General features: G+C 42.5%; 1 protein-coding gene across 1 annotated transcript in view; it reads left to right on the forward strand.

Annotated features, from left to right (window-relative positions):
• Positions 1-20,655, forward strand: part of ASPN (asporin) — a 267,913-nt gene that overhangs the window by 224,847 nt on the left and 22,411 nt on the right. The window contains exon 7 of the mRNA XM_069643870.1: positions 3,840-3,978. Coding sequence (XP_069499971.1) covers positions 3,840-3,978 — 139 coding nt within the window. The remainder of the gene's footprint in view (positions 1-3,839; positions 3,979-20,655) is intronic.

A 20,655-nucleotide genomic window follows, 5' to 3' on the forward strand; every position in this document is an offset into this window, starting at 1 on the left:
CAATGGGTGATATACTTTAAGAAGTTATTTGGGAAATCTAGTAACCCTGCACCCAATCCCCTGAGTGAAGAACCAAGACAGTGGAACTTTCACCTTGAAAAAGATTAAATAACAGCTATAATCAAGAGGGCGAGTAAGTCACGTGATCCAGGCCCAAACGGCTTAACTTATGAGATGCTAAAAGCCGCGCCAGAAGAACGGCCCGATTTTTGTTACATCCTGTTCCAGAGGATAATCAACACAGGCAGGATCCCGATGTCCTGGAAGCAAGCCATAGTAGTGCCGAAACGAGTACGATGTAACCTAAACTATCTTTTGTTGATTTGTTTGTTGTTTTGTTTTGCTACAAACTAAGACCCTGAGAGACGACTGCAAGACCTACATAGCGTGTATTGATATGGCTTGAGCTTTTAACAGCATCTGCAGAGAGTTACTAGGGACTTGTCTTCTATGAAAGATCTCTATGCTGGGACCTCTCTACATATTAGGCTCGATCAGGAGGGGCACATGACCAGGAAGATCCTGAGCTAGAAGGGCTTAAAACAAGGATGTCCTCAAGCTGTCATGCTATTTAACTTCTTTATTGCGGACATGTGACATGTGCTAGATCCATTGCCCTCATGTTCCCCGAAAATCAATGGCTCGATGTGAAAGTGGCTCTGGCACATTATGTAGACCAAAATGGTCTGAAAATCAATGCTACAAAAGCAGAGATCATGATGTTTGAAAATAAGAGAGACCACTGGGCTGGATCGTTAGTGGGAACCGAATTAGACCAGTGAACTCAATAACATATCTAGGCACCATGATGAATGCAAGTGCTTGTGAAACACCATGGGGAGAACACATTGAAAGGAAACTAAATCAGATAATCCGGCAGGGAATCTTGATTGGGAGAAATATGGCAAGTTCTCTCTCTTTCCGATTATAAAATTCTATAATGAAAAAGTATTGACTCCAACACTCATCTACGCCGCAAAAGCCTGTCTGGGTCTACCACGGGAAAGATGGGAGAGATTCGAGAGACGCTTCTGGAAAACATGTTGCACCTCCCGAAAGGTTTCCTGATTGCAATTATAAGACACAAAATCAATTTGTTGTCACTACACGTGAGAGTGGTCTAGAAATCACTCTTACTCTTCAGACAACTGCACATCCCTGACTGCCTTGTACCTTTTAGGATTCTTACAAATAAAACAGCAACATCAGACTGGTCAGTCAACCTATGGCTTAGCAGATGGAGTGATACCCTGCTAAACGTGGTTTTAACAACCGATGTGCTATGCAGAAATATGACTCATGTAAAAAGGACACTCTGGGCCAACGACTGGAGAGTGACGGAAGGAAAAAGAATGACCTCAAAATTCCACGCCCTTTCAAATAACCTGTATGCGCTACCAAACGTGACCCCACAATACCTGTGCAGGTACCCAAGGGCGAAATACAGAGATTTGTTTCTTAGATTTAGATTAAACCTACTACACACCAAGGTGACCCTTCAAAGATACGGCCTAGAATTGAGAAATGTGAACTGTAGATTGTGTAACACCCAAGCAGAAACCCTAAAACACCTAAATTTGTTCTGCCCGGATTTAAAATCGAAGAGGACAATATACGTCTACAACCGGAGGTTGAAAATGTGCATAGATGAAGCTGAAGCATGGTGGGAGAATCTATGTACTGGCGGAAACAACGCCCTGACATATGTCTTGGTAAAACCGCTAGAGCTGATCTTCCTTAAGAAATTCCAAGACACTATTGAACGTAAACCTAGAAACGAATTGCCTATATAAATGAACTGCCTATTGTAATGGCATAATATGATGAGGCTCAAATCCCTTTTTGACTGCTCCTCTGATGATCCTGCTTTTACAGAAATTGCACATTCATTCGGATTTCTGCTTGGGTATGCTGAAGGTTCGTCAATTTTGATTTTAATGTCAACCATTTTTAACAAATTGATTTTGATGGATTGTTACACTGGCCAAAGTTTGTAATAACTAAATGCTTTACTAAAAAATAAAAAATTGCCATAGCAACGTTCCCCAATGTGCATGGTCAAGAAAATTGACCACTTGAGCTGCTTGGCTTTGTCTGCCCCTTGGAAAGGAAAATGTGCTGTGGCATATTTATTTGTCTTCCTTTCTTCATTTCGACTGATAAGGTGCCACATATGAACAGGCCTCTTCATTGAACAAAGCCATTATTAGGGGTTTGACAGATGGAGTTAAGTCATGTTTTGTATAGTTCTGAAAAGCTTGGTATTGAGGTAGTGATGTCGAAGACTAACCGGGTGCAAATGTACATAAAAATGCCTTAAGCCTCAAAAAGGTTGCATTCCCAAGAGTAAAGGCAGACTCTCTGATGAAGCTTGGGAAGTAATTAAACATAGGTGGATCATCATTTTAGGAGAGAATGTTGCATGAAGCACTTAAGGAAAACGAAATGGAAACTAGTTACTCTGTGTTACAGAGATGATCAGCGGTTCTTTCATCTGGAAGAATTGAAAATCATGCAACATGAAGAGTGCCTGGGAGGATAGGAAGTACAAACCCTGAGAAACTCTAATTTCCTGAAAGATCAGATGGATGCTGTCAGCCATTAATAGACAGCAACCGTCATACAGTAAATTCCAAAGAAGCAAAGAGCTTAGAGATAAATAGGAAATAGCTGCCTGCCAGTGCATAATACAGATGGGTGTCTGGGGGTCGGTATGTGGCCCATTGGTCATGTTCATTGGCTTCTACAGGCGGGTATCAGGGGAAACGACCAAGGCAGAAAATCATCGTCAGCATCCAATGTAGGTGTTTTATGGAGGGCTGAGACATGACTGTCTGCTATGTCAAGGCCAGTGCCCGCATTGGGTGGGATTGGGGCATGATGTCCCACACAAGGTAATCATTAGACACAGCCACTGGTCCTGGCCAGGATACACTATGGGTGGCTTTAGTGGGCCTGGGGCATGGCTATGCCCAGTCAAAATATCTTGTCAGTTCTCTAAAAAGATGGCTTGGTTGGCGCTGGGCATGTACCAGGCCAAATGATCACTGGCAATGGCTGCAGGCAATGACCAGTGGCCACTGCAACTGGCCTTGTACAAAGTAACCAGAGGTCATGGCCTTCAGTTCTGAAGCGTGCCCATTATCAATGGTTGGGTTGGGGTGGGGGCAGTGCAGAACCAACAACCTTGCCCCATGCAAAATAGGCATTAGGCTCACGGAGTGCAACAGGTTTCTTGGGGCACCTGATACACCTAGCATGTAAACCTAGACAACTAACTTGCTATGTGTCAGTTGTAATGCAAGTGTGCATGTTGCCCTATATGATTGCTGATGGCTGCTGGAATGAATAGGCCAAGGCACACATGCAGAGCTGGATGCATGGAGTTCCTAGAGGCTGCTAAATAACTACAGAGCTCTTTGGACATAAACTCTGCTAGATTAAAGGATTTTAAATCATGTTACAAGTCAGGGACATTTTACAACAAACCACACATTCATAGCTGCCGAGAAGCAAGAGAAATCCCAGTTATCAATATTGGTTGCTGGGGCAGTTGTGTAGCATTTAGTCATTATCAAAGAAAGCATTCACTCAGCCCTTGACTCCAGAGGGCATAGTTTCATCCGAAGGAATCGCAGGGTAGTTAACAGCAGAGCGCTTCACTCATCATTGCACTACTGCCTTTTACACCTCTCTTAAATTCATCTTTCTTTTTCAATTAAATGCAGTGTATTCAACGTTTCTTTTCTCAGCGCTGTTATACAACTCTCTAATGTGCAATTGATACCTATGTGCTGTTTTCATACAGATATTTAAATTGTTTTTTTTGTTTTTTGTAGGCTCGGTCTTGGATATAACAAAATTAAAGAGATTGAAAATGGAAGCCTCGCCAACACACCAAATTTGAGAGAAATACATTTGGAAAACAACAAACTTAAAAAGGTTCCCCCTGGTTTATCAGACTTGAAATATCTGCAGGTAGGCATCTGTACTGCTCTAACAGCTGTCCATTGGAGAATCTTTATTTTATGCACAGGATTGCTTTGGTACAAACACAATATATTAACTTTTGTCATTTTAGAAGGAATACACATCACAGGCTGTAACATTTTCAAACTGTCAAATTGTTTTTGTTTTTTTTTAACTGACATTTCAGCTGATGCACGTACTTGTGTTAGGTAGGGCTAGGGTGACCAGATTTAAAAAGTAAAAAACCGGGACAAGGCAACTAACATAAAAGTAGGACTAACTCTTAAAAGTGGCTGTCAAGGCACTGCACTTCAGTAGCGTTTGGAGGAGAAGGGGGTTTATGTGTTACTGTTCAAAGAAACACATATTATAATTAATTTATCACATGCTAACACTATCTTAAGTTGTAAAATGCAGCATTTCTTCTGTGCGAGATTGTGCATTCCTGCATGCCAGCTATGAAGACCTACTACAAAAAAATGGACCAATGGGAACATAATCTTGAGAAAAGGGTACAGAGCACCAAGTTCCGGGACAGTCCCGGCAAAACCGGGACGTCTGGTCTCCTTAGGTAGGGCAGAAAATATTGGATTGTCACGCAACAGCTTCTGAGTTGACAGGAATTCCATTTGTGCATCCCTTGTTTCAAGACACCTGGATTGCAACGCTGCCAGGCGATGTGCAGCACATTCCAATGGGCGCTGTTTCATGGTGACTGCCCCCAAGTTATAGAAAACATTCCCAGCCCACATCTGAAACGGATCTGACGGTCTTTCATGCTGAACACTACCGATGAACCACCTAAGGAAGCCAGACTTCAATACCCCCACATCTTCCTGAGGATAAACCTAGCCTTCCTGACCTCGAAACGCAGCCCATTTAGCACAAACACGCTCATGGCTTTTTCGGGATAGTGCTACAAGCATTTGTCCTGTAATCAGTCACATTATTACAAACGATGGAAATAGCTGGGACCATAGTTTCCGTTTGACCAAATCCCAGAGAATTGGTATTTGTCCAGTTGTGCTTAAAAAAACTCAACATAGTACTAAAAGGCCCAGAGTCACTTTACTTAGAGGCCTGATATGATCTGGCATTTATTCAAGGCAAAATGAAGAAGAGGTGACAAATCCTTTTGCTCTCCTTCAGTTCCCTGTTCTCATTTTGCCAGCCAAGCTTCAGAGGATCAGACATCGGAATCTGAACGGTGTAAATCTGGAGCAGAGATTTTGTGTGGGTAGGAGGATGCAAGCAAAGGTGGAGAATGTTGTGTTGGGCAAGACAGGTGAAAGGGTGTTTATCACAAAATGATCCTGGCTATTTCGTACCCTGTTCTAGATCCCCGTGTCATGGTTGGCTTCTCCTTGGTGCGCTGTATCCTTTCTTCCCAGCACGTTTAGTTTTAGGGCATGTTTGCCCCTTTTAATTTTTTTCCTTTTTGTCTTTGGCTGCAAAAAAATGCATCATTGTTACTCGCAGAGCACACAACTGCAGTAAATTGCTTCAGGATTAGCGCATCTCCACTTACTCTATGTATCCGCCTTTTAATGAAGCATATCCATAATAGATGGAACAGTCCTATGACTCAAAGTCAGTTCTCATGACAGAAATCACAAATTCACTGAAGTAAAATAGGCTTACCACCTGTTGGACCGCAGGCTATGTGCAAACAACAATTTAGACACATAGTAAAAGCACAAACCCAATTCGTTTTTCTCTTTTGTGTGTTTATAAAGTGTTAAAGTTAAGGAAGTATCCAAACAGTTGCACTATGCTGTGCCATTTTATAGTGGCTTATACTTGAACATGGATAAAATGAATTTCATTAGAGAACTTGCAGGCATTGAATGTCTTTTCTAAGAATATGCTTCAATTACACATGTATTGCCGGCTGGCCAGCGCACAGTCTGAAGTAACCTTATGATATGATATGATATTTTATTTATATCACACTCATACACAAGTGTTTCAGAGCGCGTCCAGGCAAAAAAGTAGGGTAACAAGGGAGAAACAACAAGAAAACAGCAATCTCCCTAGGCCCCGTGACATTTAAGAAAGCGCAAGTGCATGGAAAAGGGAAAAGGGGAAAAGTGCATGGAAAGGGGGAGAGGAAGAATGCGGAGCAGAGGAGAGAAAACAGAAAAAATATTAAATAGAAAACAATAGGGGCATCAAACCATGGTAGTGCAGCCAGCAAGTGGTAGGTGAAAGTTAGTCAGATAGAGTATATCTGATAAGTGCAGAAGAAAAGTGGGAGGGGGACTGTATGGGTACATATGCAGAACCCTAGTGCAGAGGGTGGCCTGGCCTGGAAACCTTGAATGTTTCTCTCATAATCTTTAGCAGTTAGGAGCCTGTCATTTAACAAAAGCTCACTTCATACTTGGGAATACACGTAGAATATAGATCATGAATTACTTTAAAAAAAAACATGTTTCTATCACAAAACCTGTAAATATTTCTCAGACACACTACACGCATCTCAATTACTGCTTAATTACCTAAATCTGTTGACGATATTTCTGTCCCAAATTTGCATGGAAACCTTCCTCAGCCTGCTTGCCTGTTACACCCCGGGGTTGCGTAGATAAGCACTTGCTCCACACCAAGTGGCCCCCGGCACTGGAGTCTGTCTGCCTGCCAGCTAGCTGTCACCTCGTCCCAGCCTGAAGAAATCTCTCCATGTTCTAAAGGTGTCTGACCCAGCTACACCAACTCAAACCTTTTTTATTACTTCTTCCTGCCTCTCAATGCAACCCCTCCCATGGCTAGATCCACCCACATCACCCGATTCCCTCTGTGGTGTTCCTCATTGTACTAACTGCATTTCTGAAAAATAAATGTAACATTCTTTTTTCGCTTCCTGATTCAGCGCTTTGCCTCAGAAGCGCGAAACATCATATTTGTTCAACTTACTGCACAAAGCTCAGTCTGCATGTTTGAATCCATTTTACAAACACCATGCATTTTCCAATATCGTTTTCAGGCTATTTCCACATGGACTAATTTGCACTACATTTTATTAAGGGACATGTTACATGTTACTGGGATTGGATTAGTATGTTAATATATCAGTATTAGTTTGACTGCAATTCAGTCAATTGAAATATCATCCTGAAATAATAATCAATTTAAAGAATGCTCTTCTTGCTCTGTTTTCTCTGAATTTCTGTCTGAAACTCACACTACAGCTACATGTGCACTACTACACTAATAAGCCTAATAAAAAAAAAAAATAAAAAAAAATAAGCCCCTACCATTCAGAGCCCCTGCAATTCAGAGACCCTACCCTATCACAGTTAATCATGTCATGTTCAAAGTACAGTCTACCCAAATCCCAGACTACCATCAGCACAATCGATGCCTTAAATGTGTTATTTGACTTTACAAATGCCAAATAACATTACATAACATTTCAAAGTAGCGTATGGTTTAAAGATAGGTAATCTCATGGTGTGTTCAGTGCATCACTTGTGTATTTGGTTTGACACATCAAGCTTTCTCATTGTATAATCTAAGGTGTGTGAACTTGGCTCCTGTAAGCCACTTTTATATTTTTGAGTGTGATTTGTGTGCTGCAACGCTGCCCAATCACTGGGAATGTCTACTACACAGTGGGCTTAGTTAAGTGTGGTGCAGATCATTCCTCTTTCTTTCATGTACATTGTAGCCCATTTATATTCCAACATACTGTACAAAGTGTGAAATTCGGTATAAGAAATGCACGTTACAGGAGCACACAACTTCATTGCTGGAGTCCTGCTTCGCTACTGCTATGACCGTCCAAGAGTTTGGTGAAAAAGATATTGGCATGCCTTCACAAACTTAATGGTGGGGCAAGCTACAATTGGGTTGCCTGAGAACCTCTACCTGAGTGCTTTCAAAATTGGTTAAAGCTAGCCTGGTATAGACAGACAGGGAATAGGGAAGACAATATTGAATGGCAGGAACGTTGTTCATAATAAACATTCAAAAATCAAAATGAATGAAAAAAATGAATACTGGACTCCAGGAATAACAAACATTACACATGAATAGAAGTCAGAATACATTTTAGTGACAAACTAGCATAAAACCGCACAAGGGATAACACCTAAGCAGAGTGGCCATATTTGAATGTATATACACTTCAAAGATACCAAAGCAGTAAATGGGTGTTCACATGTTTCACATGGTAAACAGATCGAAACCTTCCAAAGTGGTTAAAAACCTCATAATTGTAATGAACAACGACTTAACACTTGAAACACAAGTCAATGCAGCAGTAGAGAATTCCTTCTTCCACCTTCATGAAATCAAGCGGATCCTACCTTTCTGCACCTTCCCACATAGAACGCTCACTGTCATGTCCATTGTTATTTCAAGAATAAACTACTCCAGCAGCATCTATCTCGGAATGTCTGAATACCACACCAAACAACCACAGTGAATGTAGAATGCTGCAGCAAGACTACTTCTCAGTCTCAATAAGAGAGAAAACGTCACACCAGCACTGAGAATCCTGCATTGGCTACCAGTCAAAAAATATTTTTCTTCAAAAACTTTGCATAACCCACAGAGCAAGTCTGTCACGACCCTCGCCCAAAACCCCCTCTGGCATACCCATTGGCCAGGTGGAGTCAGGACTCGGGCCTCTGGAGCCTGGCATCTTCTTCAAAAGCCCTCATAGGGCCAGTCCTGCCTATGGCGCCAGGCTCATACACCATGAATAAACAATGTGCTTGGGAACTACTTTATTATTGTCAGCCAACATGGAGGCATCCACATAGCTTGGTTCCTAAGAACCAAGCTATGCAGTCTAGTGTTTTGGGTGTGGTAGCCTAGGGACTACTTTTCCTGGACTATTTTATTGAGGCTATTTAAACACATCCACGCAAGACAACACGTTTGCGGCTTGCAACTTGACGCTCACCGTGTCCAGCTATTCCCTCGAACCTCGGAGAAGCAGAACCTGCAAGGAGACAAAAGGAACATCATTAGCAGCAGCATCTCACCTGCAGTCTTCATCTTTAAACACTCGCAGCTACTGAAAACAGCTTCCTCAAATCTGCACGCCTCCCGGACAGAATGACCTGAAAGAGGAAGATAGAGGCAACATTAGAGACATTTACAAATTACGAACTGCTCAAAAGGCTTACCTGGCTGGTCGCCTCTCGGCTGGCACCACTCCAGACATTCCACTCGTGCTGAAGAACACCGCTACTTACAAGGAAGGAAAACACAGGTTAGCAAAGGCAAGACTTTGCAGCGCTACGCATAGCGCTTGCTTATCGCATCATAGCGCTCTTAATGCGCCAACATTTACCAGCGGGGCTCAACCAAGCCAGTTCGCCGCGCTGAAGCTCTGCATACCTAAGGGAGAAAAAAGAGACATTTTAAACAAAGAAAGGCATACAGGATAGCAACAAAACTAAAGAACAGCAATAAGACCTACCTGAACAATATCAAACGGGCCGGCGTCAGTGAAGTAACTGGACCACACTCGCCCATGAAAGACAACGCGCCCCTGCAAAGAAGGCAGGATGGAGAGCACGCGTAATTCTACCACAAGGTGAGGAGAGGGCGCCAGAGGGACTTAAATCATACGGGGGTGGAAGGAGGATACTTACCCCAGTCGGTCAGTCTTGAACATAGTCCTCCTGTATTTTCAGGCAGAACCTTCCCCGCAGACCACATCAGGGCAAAGCTGAGAAGCATACCAGCGAGTAACCCGGCTGGGTGGCGCCCCTGTGGATACCAGGTGAGCGTAACAAATTCATGGCCAAGGAGCAGAATCTATACAGAGGGAAATCTCGATTTAGAAACTAAACTGAATATTAAGGTCCAGTACTGGCATTCGCCTTGAATCAAAACAATACTCAAAGCAGAAATGTGGTGGATCAGCTTTCTCCTGCATGTCGACAAAACTTTGCAATTGACTCCGAAATGAAATACGAACAACAGAAAATCACAGAAAATCACCTAAAATTCAGGAAACTGCTAAAAACGTGGCTCTTTGACTCAACAAGCTAAACTGGAAGCACAGATGGAAAGAAATGACCAACACAGCACAAGGGAAACACCCAAAACAACCAAAATCAGCAATTAACTCAAACCACCACATAAGAATATGATGCCTGCCCGACCAACTTCACCAACGCAGAGAAAGGCACAAATGCTAAGCATACTAAATATTTTCACATATCCTGCTTACTCACCCTCAAACACCAACCAAAACACACATAACTCTACCACAGCAGAAGTATGAAACCACCACAAACTGCAGCCACTCTGCAACACCCAACTGAACACAACACAACACAATATAGAAAACTGAAGCTCTTACACAGAAACCAGTCCACACACACTCATACACCAAACACCACCTAACCTCTAACAACTACGGACAGACAAACCCAGCATACATTGAATGGTTTTTCCGAACTGAAGCTACCAACAGCACATCAAAGCTCCGTAGTGCTCTCCCTCTCGATCCCCTAACTAACCCCAGACCCCGCCTTCCTTTTCAGATCCGCCAGAATGCCTGGTGACTGTGAAAATGGCAGTGGTGCGTGGTATAACCCACAATAACATAACATGTATTGTGCAGTGCAGGCAGTGCTTACAAGACAAAATGAACACTTAAGGTGTTTCCAATATAGCAGCTGCAAGAATAGGTTGTTTAACCTTTTTCTTCACTGTAATTACAAACACTTTGTACATATCTGACTAAATTAATTCAAGTGTTTCTTTTTAAATACAGTGTATGCCCTTTTTCCAAACCACTCTATGGTTGGGGTTGCTGTACTGCATGTGACAGCAAAGCTCTCTTTCCTGGGCTCTCAACAAGCCAGGAGTTAAACAAGCTGTCTCCCAGGGATTTGCTCATTAATATTATTAATATTATGATATTCATGAAGCTACAGAGCGCTTTACAATCATAGGGGGAGAACACAGTGTGGGAAGCAGAGAAAAAAGGAGCAGGGAGCTAACAGGCGAGGGTGGGCCATTGGCAGCATGGGGAAGACAGTGGGGAGTAGATCACAAAGTCTCAGGTAGTGTGGGTAGTGCAAGGTGTGTGGGCCTAGGTGTTAAGGACAAGCCATTCCTTGAAGAGGAAGATCTTGAGCTATTACCTGAACTGTAGAAGTGATGAGGCAAGTCTGATGTTGACTGATACAGCCCAAGGAATGGTCGAGGATCTACAAGGCACTGGCAATCTTAGGGTCCCTTTTCTAATTAATCCAACCTCTGTATGTTTAAACCAGCGTTTTAATCAAAATGACACTTTATGTACAGGATTCCTACCCTAGCCCCTCACCTCTCAAACCCAATAGGGCCAAGCCAGCCCACAATCCTGTGCCGTGGTAGTGAATTGGTAACAGCTTTAAGAGTCCACGAAGTGACTTACAGCACAGAATACACAGCAGAGAAAACATATTTACAGCATATGTGGGGTCAGACAATGCTTAAATACAGGCTGGATAGTCACAAACTTCAGGGGAACCAAACAGTGTTATGAACATTAGAAACAGGGGCATACATACATTCAATGGTAACAACAATATATCAGAAATATATCAAAATGGAAAGTCATGGAAATATTAATGCAGCAGCACTTTTTAATGGCCGAGGTTTCTGCACCAATGTTGAGCAAAGTAATCAACTAAAAGCATAGGCATATGCACAAAGAAAGCAAGGGGTACATCAGGCAAGGCAAAGGAAATCTCAGAGGGGCTGCAAGAGCAAAGTATGCGCAGGAACTGGGAAATATTCACGAGCATATTTTGCTGGAGCAGCTCCCACGTGACATCCAAGGACCAGCACACCTGCTGTAATCCCACCAAAGGTAGGGTAGAGAGTAGCAAGGCAGCAAACAGGAGGTCTCATGGCCTGTCGGGGGAACGCCCCCCAGACAGGGCGGCTGCAACAGGCGGGCAGGCCTCACACTGGTCTGACAGCACACACTGGCTGGCAAAGTCTCTCCCGAAGGTTTCCAGGAAGATAGCCACACCCAAACCCAGGGGCATGGGAGAATATAACTAAAGGGACAGTCCAATTGGATGTGGTGGTGGCTGGGGCCACCTTGCTTGTACCACTCACTAAAAAGAGTTAATAACATCAGATCTATACATAAAGAGCCAATTGAAAAGCATACGTTACAAAAGCATTACTAATCCTAAATTGATACAGTAAACTTAACAAGTCATGAAGTTACACATTTTCTTAGTTCATGAAATAAATAAAAATAAATGCGGGTTCCAGAAAGTGTCTAACTGACATCCTGCAGTAAGTCACAGCTGGGCTGTCTCTTCGTGAGGGTGAACGAGCCTGGAACCTTTTCCCATTGTAGAGATAAGAAGAGTGGAAAAAACAATGTCACATTTCACAGCTGGCACACAACTGAACAGTCTGGTAAACAGGAACTGGGGGACGGGCTGTGCAGCAAAGCTAGAGCACTGGGAAATTCCATCCTACGTGCATTCATGCATCTCAGAGAACAGAATGAGTCTCCATAGGAGATGCTGGCTCTGCATAGGAATCAGTGAAAACTAATAAAGGCCATTTTGCATTAAAGGTTTCCTTGCAGCCCAAAGCAGCCCTATAGTGCATATTGTTCGGTTATCTCTGTTCAAGAAGTCCTGTACCTGTAACAGGCCATGTCTTTCTATAAGTTACACAGTGGAAATGGGTGACTGACTAGGTGACTGACTAAATGGGGGACTGACTAAACATCCACTTTCTCAGATTAATAGCCTTAATATCAGCCTCTGTTTGTAGGGGTGTTACACTCCCTCCTGGCAACTGTGTTAATTAAACCGAGATAATGACATCCTTAATGGTGCTACACTCATGGCAGTGGTTAGGAAAGTTTTTCTTTTTGTAATTTTCCTTCCATTGACACCAATTGAGTCTCCAGATATTTTCTTTGGCTTGTATCCTCTTCCGAAGTTTTGAGACTTTTTGCTTTACTTCCCTTGCTCGACTCATTCTTGGACTCGATCCCTGTGCGAGATTGCTGCGTTGTTTTAATGAAGCACACTCCCCCTTATAATGAAGTGCTGCAGCAGTACTTTACATCCTTTTTATGTTTTCTCTACTAACATTTGTGTTACCTTTTGATGTTGCTAGGACAGGCTGGGGACAGCTGACAAACATCTACTATTTTTTCGTGTGACGTCGTGTGCATGTTTATTATTTTTACCACATAATGCCATTTTTAGAACCATACACTTAAAACGGGTGTGCCATGTGTTCTTCACCCTGCATTTAATCGTTTTGGTCTTTGCCCTTCTTCTTGCCTTCTCATGTCAGGAAATGCAATATAAGGCATCCACTTTCACAGGATCCAGCTTTGATTTCCGGTCAAAGTGAGGATGTGTTTGACGTGGCTGGGCATGAGGGATGGGACTGTCTTATCTGATTCCGCATTCCAGCCAAAGGATGTCTGTTGCTGGGCAGATGTGGGATTTGAGGCGGTCCATGATTGGACAGCCCTTACCTGTTTCAATGGTGCAGATCCTTCCCATTGGTTGGTTGGGGCAGCTCCCGGGCCCGAATTTGGGCTAAGAAAAGGAGACCTGCAGCTGTTTTGGAGATCAACCACTGGAGGCAAGACATCAAAAAAGAGAATCCTGAGCGGGGATACCAGAGGATTGGTGCAGAGGATGACTGGCATTGAAAGAGCCAAGTCCCGCTGTGATCTTTAAAGACCCGTGTCTGTGCTTTGACCCTGAGTTCTGAGTAAATTAGGGGTTATTACTTAGAAAATCAGAAATCGGGATATGAGGCTGCATACATGTTTTCTCGGCCCTTTGCAGTCATAGGGATGTATATGAGTGTAAAGGCCACATTCCCTAACTATCCCTTGCCTTGTTGTGATCAGTGTATTTCTTGCTAAGGATTGTATCCAGTGAAAATGTAGCCAACAAAAATGTAGTCAGTGAAAATGTCATGATGAAAATACCTCTGCAGTGAAAAAGGTGGGAGGCAAAAAGTAGTCAATAAATACAGCTGAAAAGTAGCCAAAATATAGTGCTGCTAGGGTCATTGTTATCCTAAGGAGGGGTTAGTGGGCTTGTGATTGTCTGAGTTAGGATAGGGGTTATGGTAAGGATTGGGTTTAAAGTAAAGTTGTTGAGTTTTGGTTAATCTTTGGGTTAGATTAAGTGTCGCTGAAAGGTTAGTGGTCTGTAAGAGTTAGGATAGAAAAGGGTTGCAATTAGAGTTGGGCGAAGGTTTATGAATGGCGTTGTGGAGGTTGTGTTAGAGGTTTGAGTCATATTTCGGGTTACAGCTTTGTACTTTTGTGCATTTCAAAATAGCTTTTTAGGCGACTTTATTACTGGCAACATTTTCACACTTTGGATTGCTTATATTGAATGGCTACATTTTTAAAACAACTTTTCCTGACTACCTTTTTACATGACTACATTTTCCTGGGGATATTTAACATAGAACTTGAAGGATCCCCAAAGGGTAAGCGTGATATTGGTGAGATTTGGAGAGTACCCTCTAAAACCTTTTTCACTTACCTCCAAAACTCCTGAAGGGCTTTATTCTGGAACTGTGCTTCACCTATTGAAATGTTCAAAGCTTGCTTTGGTGGAACTTTGAAGAATGTCTGCTTCCTACTCAAGTACTTACCTGGAACTTTGACTCTGCTGAGGCGCTAGCCCTGCTTCCCTGGTGGGACAGGACTGCTGAAGTTATAAGCTGAGTATACGGTTTAGGATTTAAAAGCATTATTTCTCCCCTTTACTGTACACACTTTCTCCTATTTCATTAATTTGCACTGATTTTACTCTTTTTAGTGCGCATTGTAGGTGATCACCTGCTCACTGAGTTCTTGCACTGCAATTGCCATCACCCGATTATAATTGGACTCTGCAAGAAGGAGCAAATGGACACCGTTCAGAGGAATTTCCTTATAGAGAAGGGATTGTTTGTCTGGGATCTTCAGCTCCCTTTTATATGAACTAAGGAGCCCATCTGCAGCCTTGTTCGTCTTGACCCCTGTGATCTTTCCCAGAGGAAGAACAAAGCTTGAGCAACTTGTGGATGCTCCACATGGCAAGTGCCTACATTTTTCAACCCGAGCTCGCTGCGTAAATGCAAAGATCCACGTATGTCAGACAATTTTCCGAAGTATACTACGATATAACCCATCATACACCAAGTTTAGACCTACCTACACAAAATTCAATCCCCAATCACTCATATTTAACTGTCTAGATCTAGAACATAGAAAATGCATCAATCGAATAAAACATTACACATTTTTCAACCTGCTCATTCACATGCCCACAAGGCCTGACACCGCTTTGTGCAGTATTACATTAAGACATAGCTCTGATCTTAATATTCTTGTTAAAAGCTTAAGCCATGTGAAATGAAAGTGCAAAGAGTGCCTGAACCTTTGCTAACATAATATACTTCTAATCTCAATCAAGCACATAGTTATGTTCTGTCATGTTATGTCCTGTTACCAAATACTTATATGATACAACTATCACTATGAGTGGCCTCTTGGCATTAACTATAGTGGTCTCGATCATCTGAGTTTAGAAATGTGGAGATCGCAAATTATTGAGGGAAAAGGCTAGACACTGCTTTAGATATTTGGGTTTAAGTGAGTGCAGGTGTCGTAAAGGGACATTTGTAGAGAGTCTGTTAAATAAGTAAAGACTGGCCGTGCTCATTAAATACATGATGTGACATACAGAGGAATGTAAAGGGAATGTGATCCCCATTGAAAGATGGATGAGGACTGGTAATACAGGTGTAATGTGATTATTCCTGGATACCACCTGTCAGTAATTGGGCCACATCCTTCTGAAATCTCTGAAACATTCCAACACGCATTTCATTGCTCTGAGATAGGGCGAACCAGGTGGGAAAAGACAGGACTACAGCTTATATTGTGAAGAGTTATAGGTCAAAGGTTCGACTCAAAAGGGTTGAATGACATAAGGGTTGAGTCAAAAGGACAGAAAAAAGGGTTGAATTTTTTTTGACACAACGTTGAATTCTTATAGGCACGTGTTTTTGTATACCTACTATACATAAATGTCACACCTGTGACAGATAAAAACATGCTTTTTCTGAAAAACAGCGCCATCTGTTGGATGTAAAAGCAACACATGCTATACTAAACATTTTACTACAAAACAGCACCATCTGTTGGACGTAAAAGCAACACACGCTGGCTCAAATACGTGCCGAGGAAGCAGCAGAGCGACGTGCAGCCAGACTTTAGGATGCACGGTTGCAAGCACAGCGATCGTGTTCTGCAGCTTCAGATCTGCTTCGAACGCGACAAGCTGAGAGTGGCTGAAAGATGTCAACGAGAAACAGCAGATCAGCATAAAACACGACTCTGTGCTGAGCAATCACGCGATTACAATCGCCTTGCATTCCGGTACAACCCAGCTGATAATTACAGTTTGAGCCGGCATGTTCTCATCGGCACCATGACTGAAGCGTGTCCTTATTGCAAGGCTCTGAAATTTAATGGAGAAACGAAAGGAATGTGTTGCACCGCCGGGAAAATTAAACTGCCTCAACTTAGAGAACCGCCAGAGCCATTAAAAACTACCCACAAGCATTGTGAAATTAAACATATTAGAAATGTGCACTTTCTCTTTTCTTTCTTTTCCATTTAACCAGACTCTGCCCCACCAATGCGTGGCCGGGGGCAGCTAGTAGTAAATAGATAGGAGAAAGGTAGGAGAAAACACAGAGTGTGCTGGTCTCCATAGCTCACAAAGATAGAGTCGCAGAGAAGGGAGATTGCATTGTGCTGATTCTACCTTGTATAACCATAGGGGCTCCAACACAACAGCCTCTGAATGGAAACCAGGGTACAGAGGTACACAGTGTTAAATACAGCTGTGAAATCTAATAGTACAAGAATTCCTCTTTACCTGATCAATACATCATCGGAGATCATCCAGTATCGCAGTCAAAAGAGGTACAGTTATGTGTCTTTCGCAAAAACGGACCTGGGAGGGATCTAACTGATTATTGACTGCCACAGATTTCTGCGGGTGGAGCAGTACAGCCAGTTGGAGCAAGTTGGCATGATAGGAAAAGTCTGGATTGCCGGGATCAAATAAATCAAAGGTAGGATTTTTCTGAGGGGAGCATTAGCAATACTTTTTGTAATAGAGAACACTGTTGGCACAAATAGGTGGCAAATACATCAGTGATATCATTTAGGGTATGAGGTCTTGAGCTGCAGTTGTTTGTTATGCTCCTTGTTCTGTTGCTAGAGCAAATACACACCTGCACCAATGCTAAGAATGTTACAATCACCACTTATCCTTTGTATGTTTACTCTACTTCACCTCTTCAAGCACTCCAATCTTCAAAAAACATATTTGCATCTTCCCAACTATCCCCAGGATTCTGTACTTTGGACACTCCCCATGTTGCGAATGTTGGCATTATGAAGCTCAATTTACTCCCGGTACACTCTTGCTGCCTTCCTATGAGGAATAAACACTGGTGATCCTATAGGTACCTTTGTGTGCTCATGTTCTCTCACTGGATAACCCACAAACATATGAAAACCCTTTCCTCTGTTCTTTGTACATATTGTACCCACTCTGATGTTCCTGGCCACTACTTTCCATTATCATCCCTGTGTTTAAACCTTATGACATCCGTTATACATTCTCACACCCGTATAGATACTCCCCCATTTGCATTAAGGTGAACAATATATTCAAGGAGTTTGGAGTGTATGGGGATTCCAAATCTGCCCAAACATGCAAACATAAGTTTAACTTTGCAAATACAAATATCAGACATTATTTTCAATATTCTCCACTCACCATTTACTTGTAAAACCTCCTAACTATAGTCTTCAGATGTATTTATTGGATGAGGATAGACTCCAGTGTCTGTCTCGGATCCTTCTGGTTAGGGCGTTTGGCAACTCTTATACTGTAGTAGGATCCTGCTTCTTAGCGGGCTGGCCACTTTCTGTTATGGAGTGATCTTGGCAACTGCCAGTTCTGGTTCAGCAAAGCAACCAAATCATTCCCATGCAAGACTCTTGCTGGCACACTGTCCGGCACACTAACCTTGATAGTTGATCTGCATCATTATATGGGCAGTGGAAACATGCTTCACAAGACCGATGGACTGTTTAGTGGGCACAGGGGGGAATACTTGTATTTCGTCCACTGATGTTAGCAGTTTCTTGACCACTGTAACTGTAACACTTGCTTCAATGTGTCTTAAAGTAGAATTGCTCACTACATAAATGAAGACATTCCTTAGGTGACAGGGTGTGTTAGGAGGAATGTCCACAAGTGCCACTTGGTGATTGTCCTAAACCCCTATGGATTCTAAGGCTAGCTGATAAAGTACACCAATGAGCAACTTTTCAACTTGGTAGGTTCGGCTAGCAACCTGCTCCTCCAATGCTTGGCCTTAAATCAGGGATGAGATGGGAGTGGTTGGTGTCTAAACTTCCATCCTATGTGTGTGCTGGTGTTACCATGTTTTCCAACGTTCTCACAGTGTAGCCTCTAATGGGCTCCTAACCTTGCCCCCTTCTGCCTCCCTCAAAAAGGTATACTTCTTATGATTATGTTAAATCATTTCCAGAATTGTATCACTACCACTCAGAGGCAGGCGTCAGAGTAACCAGGCTCCCCTTTTCCCAAGACACACTTAATGCATTATGCACAGTGATTTAAAGGCTGAAAGCCAAGACAAAAGATAAGAACGACCTCATACAATCCAAATACTTGTTTATGGAGATGTGGGTGGGAGTAAGGTACCTGTCCATTCTGTACTGGGATTCATTGCTTTTGCTGCTTCCAGGTTTAGCTTCTGCAACACCATCTGAGGAACTCTGCCCTCCTCCTTCTCTCAGCTTAGCTCTCCATCTTTACTTCCTGAGGTATAGTTATGCTTTTTCAAGCTTTCCGATATCTCTCTTCCTTTCCAGCTAGGTTTCCTAAAGGGCACACCCCTTCTTCTTTAGTTTCAGGGCTTCCCTCTCTGCTATGCAACCAGGATATTCGGGTACCAAGGTTGTGCATTTTCGGCTTATGATATCCCAAAGTCAGTCGTCTAAACAGAATACACCTCTGCCACAGAAAAAAACAGACTCAAATGAAGCACAAATATTCTGATAAAGAAAACAAAAGAAGTATTCCCCTGCAGGAATGTATTTTGTAGAGTTACCAGAACAGTTTCTGGGTCAGAGACAAAGGTATTATGATGCTGGAGCACTGTTTAGCCACCTGTTAGCCCTCAACGCAGCTCTAGTAGTCATGTGGTACAGACAGTGGCCTAGCTATGCATATTAGGTAAATCCCAGGAATCTAAGAAGAAGTAGCTAATTATTCATAACCATATGCGACTGACTCTACTGGTTGCTCATCCTCAGACGTCCACTTCCCCCTCACCCTTTGTTTCTAGCTATACAGGGCAATCAGCATGGCATCTTCTAGGAGCAGAGCAATGTTGGAAATGATCAAACCCACTAAGAGAATTAAGCATTGTTCTTGGTTCCTGCATAGTCAACTGAATATGCATATTCAGTAGCACTTCTCCTTCTTGAGACCTTCAAAAAGTTACTTCAGCAGATCTTTCCCAGGTCGTCCCTAAGTTAAGGTTACTTTTCTGTGCATTGAGACTCATCCAAACAATTGGCAAGTTTCAGATACAGTTTCCCCTCCTTTATAGGAATATTGTTAGCTGAGTTTTCACTCGGCTTCCAATCCAAAACATGCTTCCTTTCAAACATTTGACAACCATGCAATCTTTCAAACGCTTTTAGCCTTCTTCCCAGGCAAACATGCTGAATTAATTAGATCTACACATTCTGGTCACATACACGCTGGATCTGGTCTTGTGTGCCCAATGTCAGGCTTTCTATGTCCAGGTAGCCAATTCCATATATGGCCACCTGCTCCTTTTCACACAAAAGCAAATCAAGTTTAACTGGGGAACACCTTCAGGAATAGTAATGCAAGAGAGCCACACAGGGGCTCCATGTCTAAGGGCACTTACACTCAGTAATTTAAATATGACTGGCAAGTTTCTGGGGGACTTGCCATATTTCCTCTTTGGCACCACTTTGTCTTTGTGTGGCACACACAGCTGACTAGGTCATTTTACTGGTACGTTGGATGGACATGGCAATAGGAACAGGGCAAGAAACTACTTAATTGTCCTTTTGTTGGAAATCTTCTTTATCCAAAATCAATCAAGTGGACAGCTGCTCACATGGATGCCAGCTACTTCTAAAAGATATTCAACAATGGCAGAGCTGCTTCCTCCTGAAAAGGGCCTGTCCCAAGTGACATGTTTTCCCGTATTAGGTTATGCCTCAGTTTAAGAATTGAAAAACATGGAAGACAGATATGTCTCAAAGATGTTCAACAATCATTTACGTATTTTCAACTGAGTTGGGAGTATCCCAGCTAAAATATTGTTTCTGATTATGGTGTCTCGTAAGTTAAATATGAAATGCCTTGGGGGTTTTGACATTTTGCAAAGAAGCTCAACAACCACGGACATTTTGCCTCGTTAATATGCTTTGTCTCAAGGAAAATGTTCCTCCAGATTAGGGTATGTCTATGTCTCAGGTGATATATAAAATGTATAGGGACAGATATTTCTCAGTGATGCTCAACAATCTGAGATGTGTTTCTATTAACTAAGGATTAGTCCTAAATCGCT

Source organism: Ambystoma mexicanum, chromosome 2p, assembly GCF_040938575.1.
Source record: "Ambystoma mexicanum isolate Mex_15411 chromosome 2p, UKY_AmexF1_1, whole genome shotgun sequence".
NCBI classification, from domain to species: Eukaryota; Metazoa; Chordata; class Amphibia; order Caudata; family Ambystomatidae; genus Ambystoma; species Ambystoma mexicanum.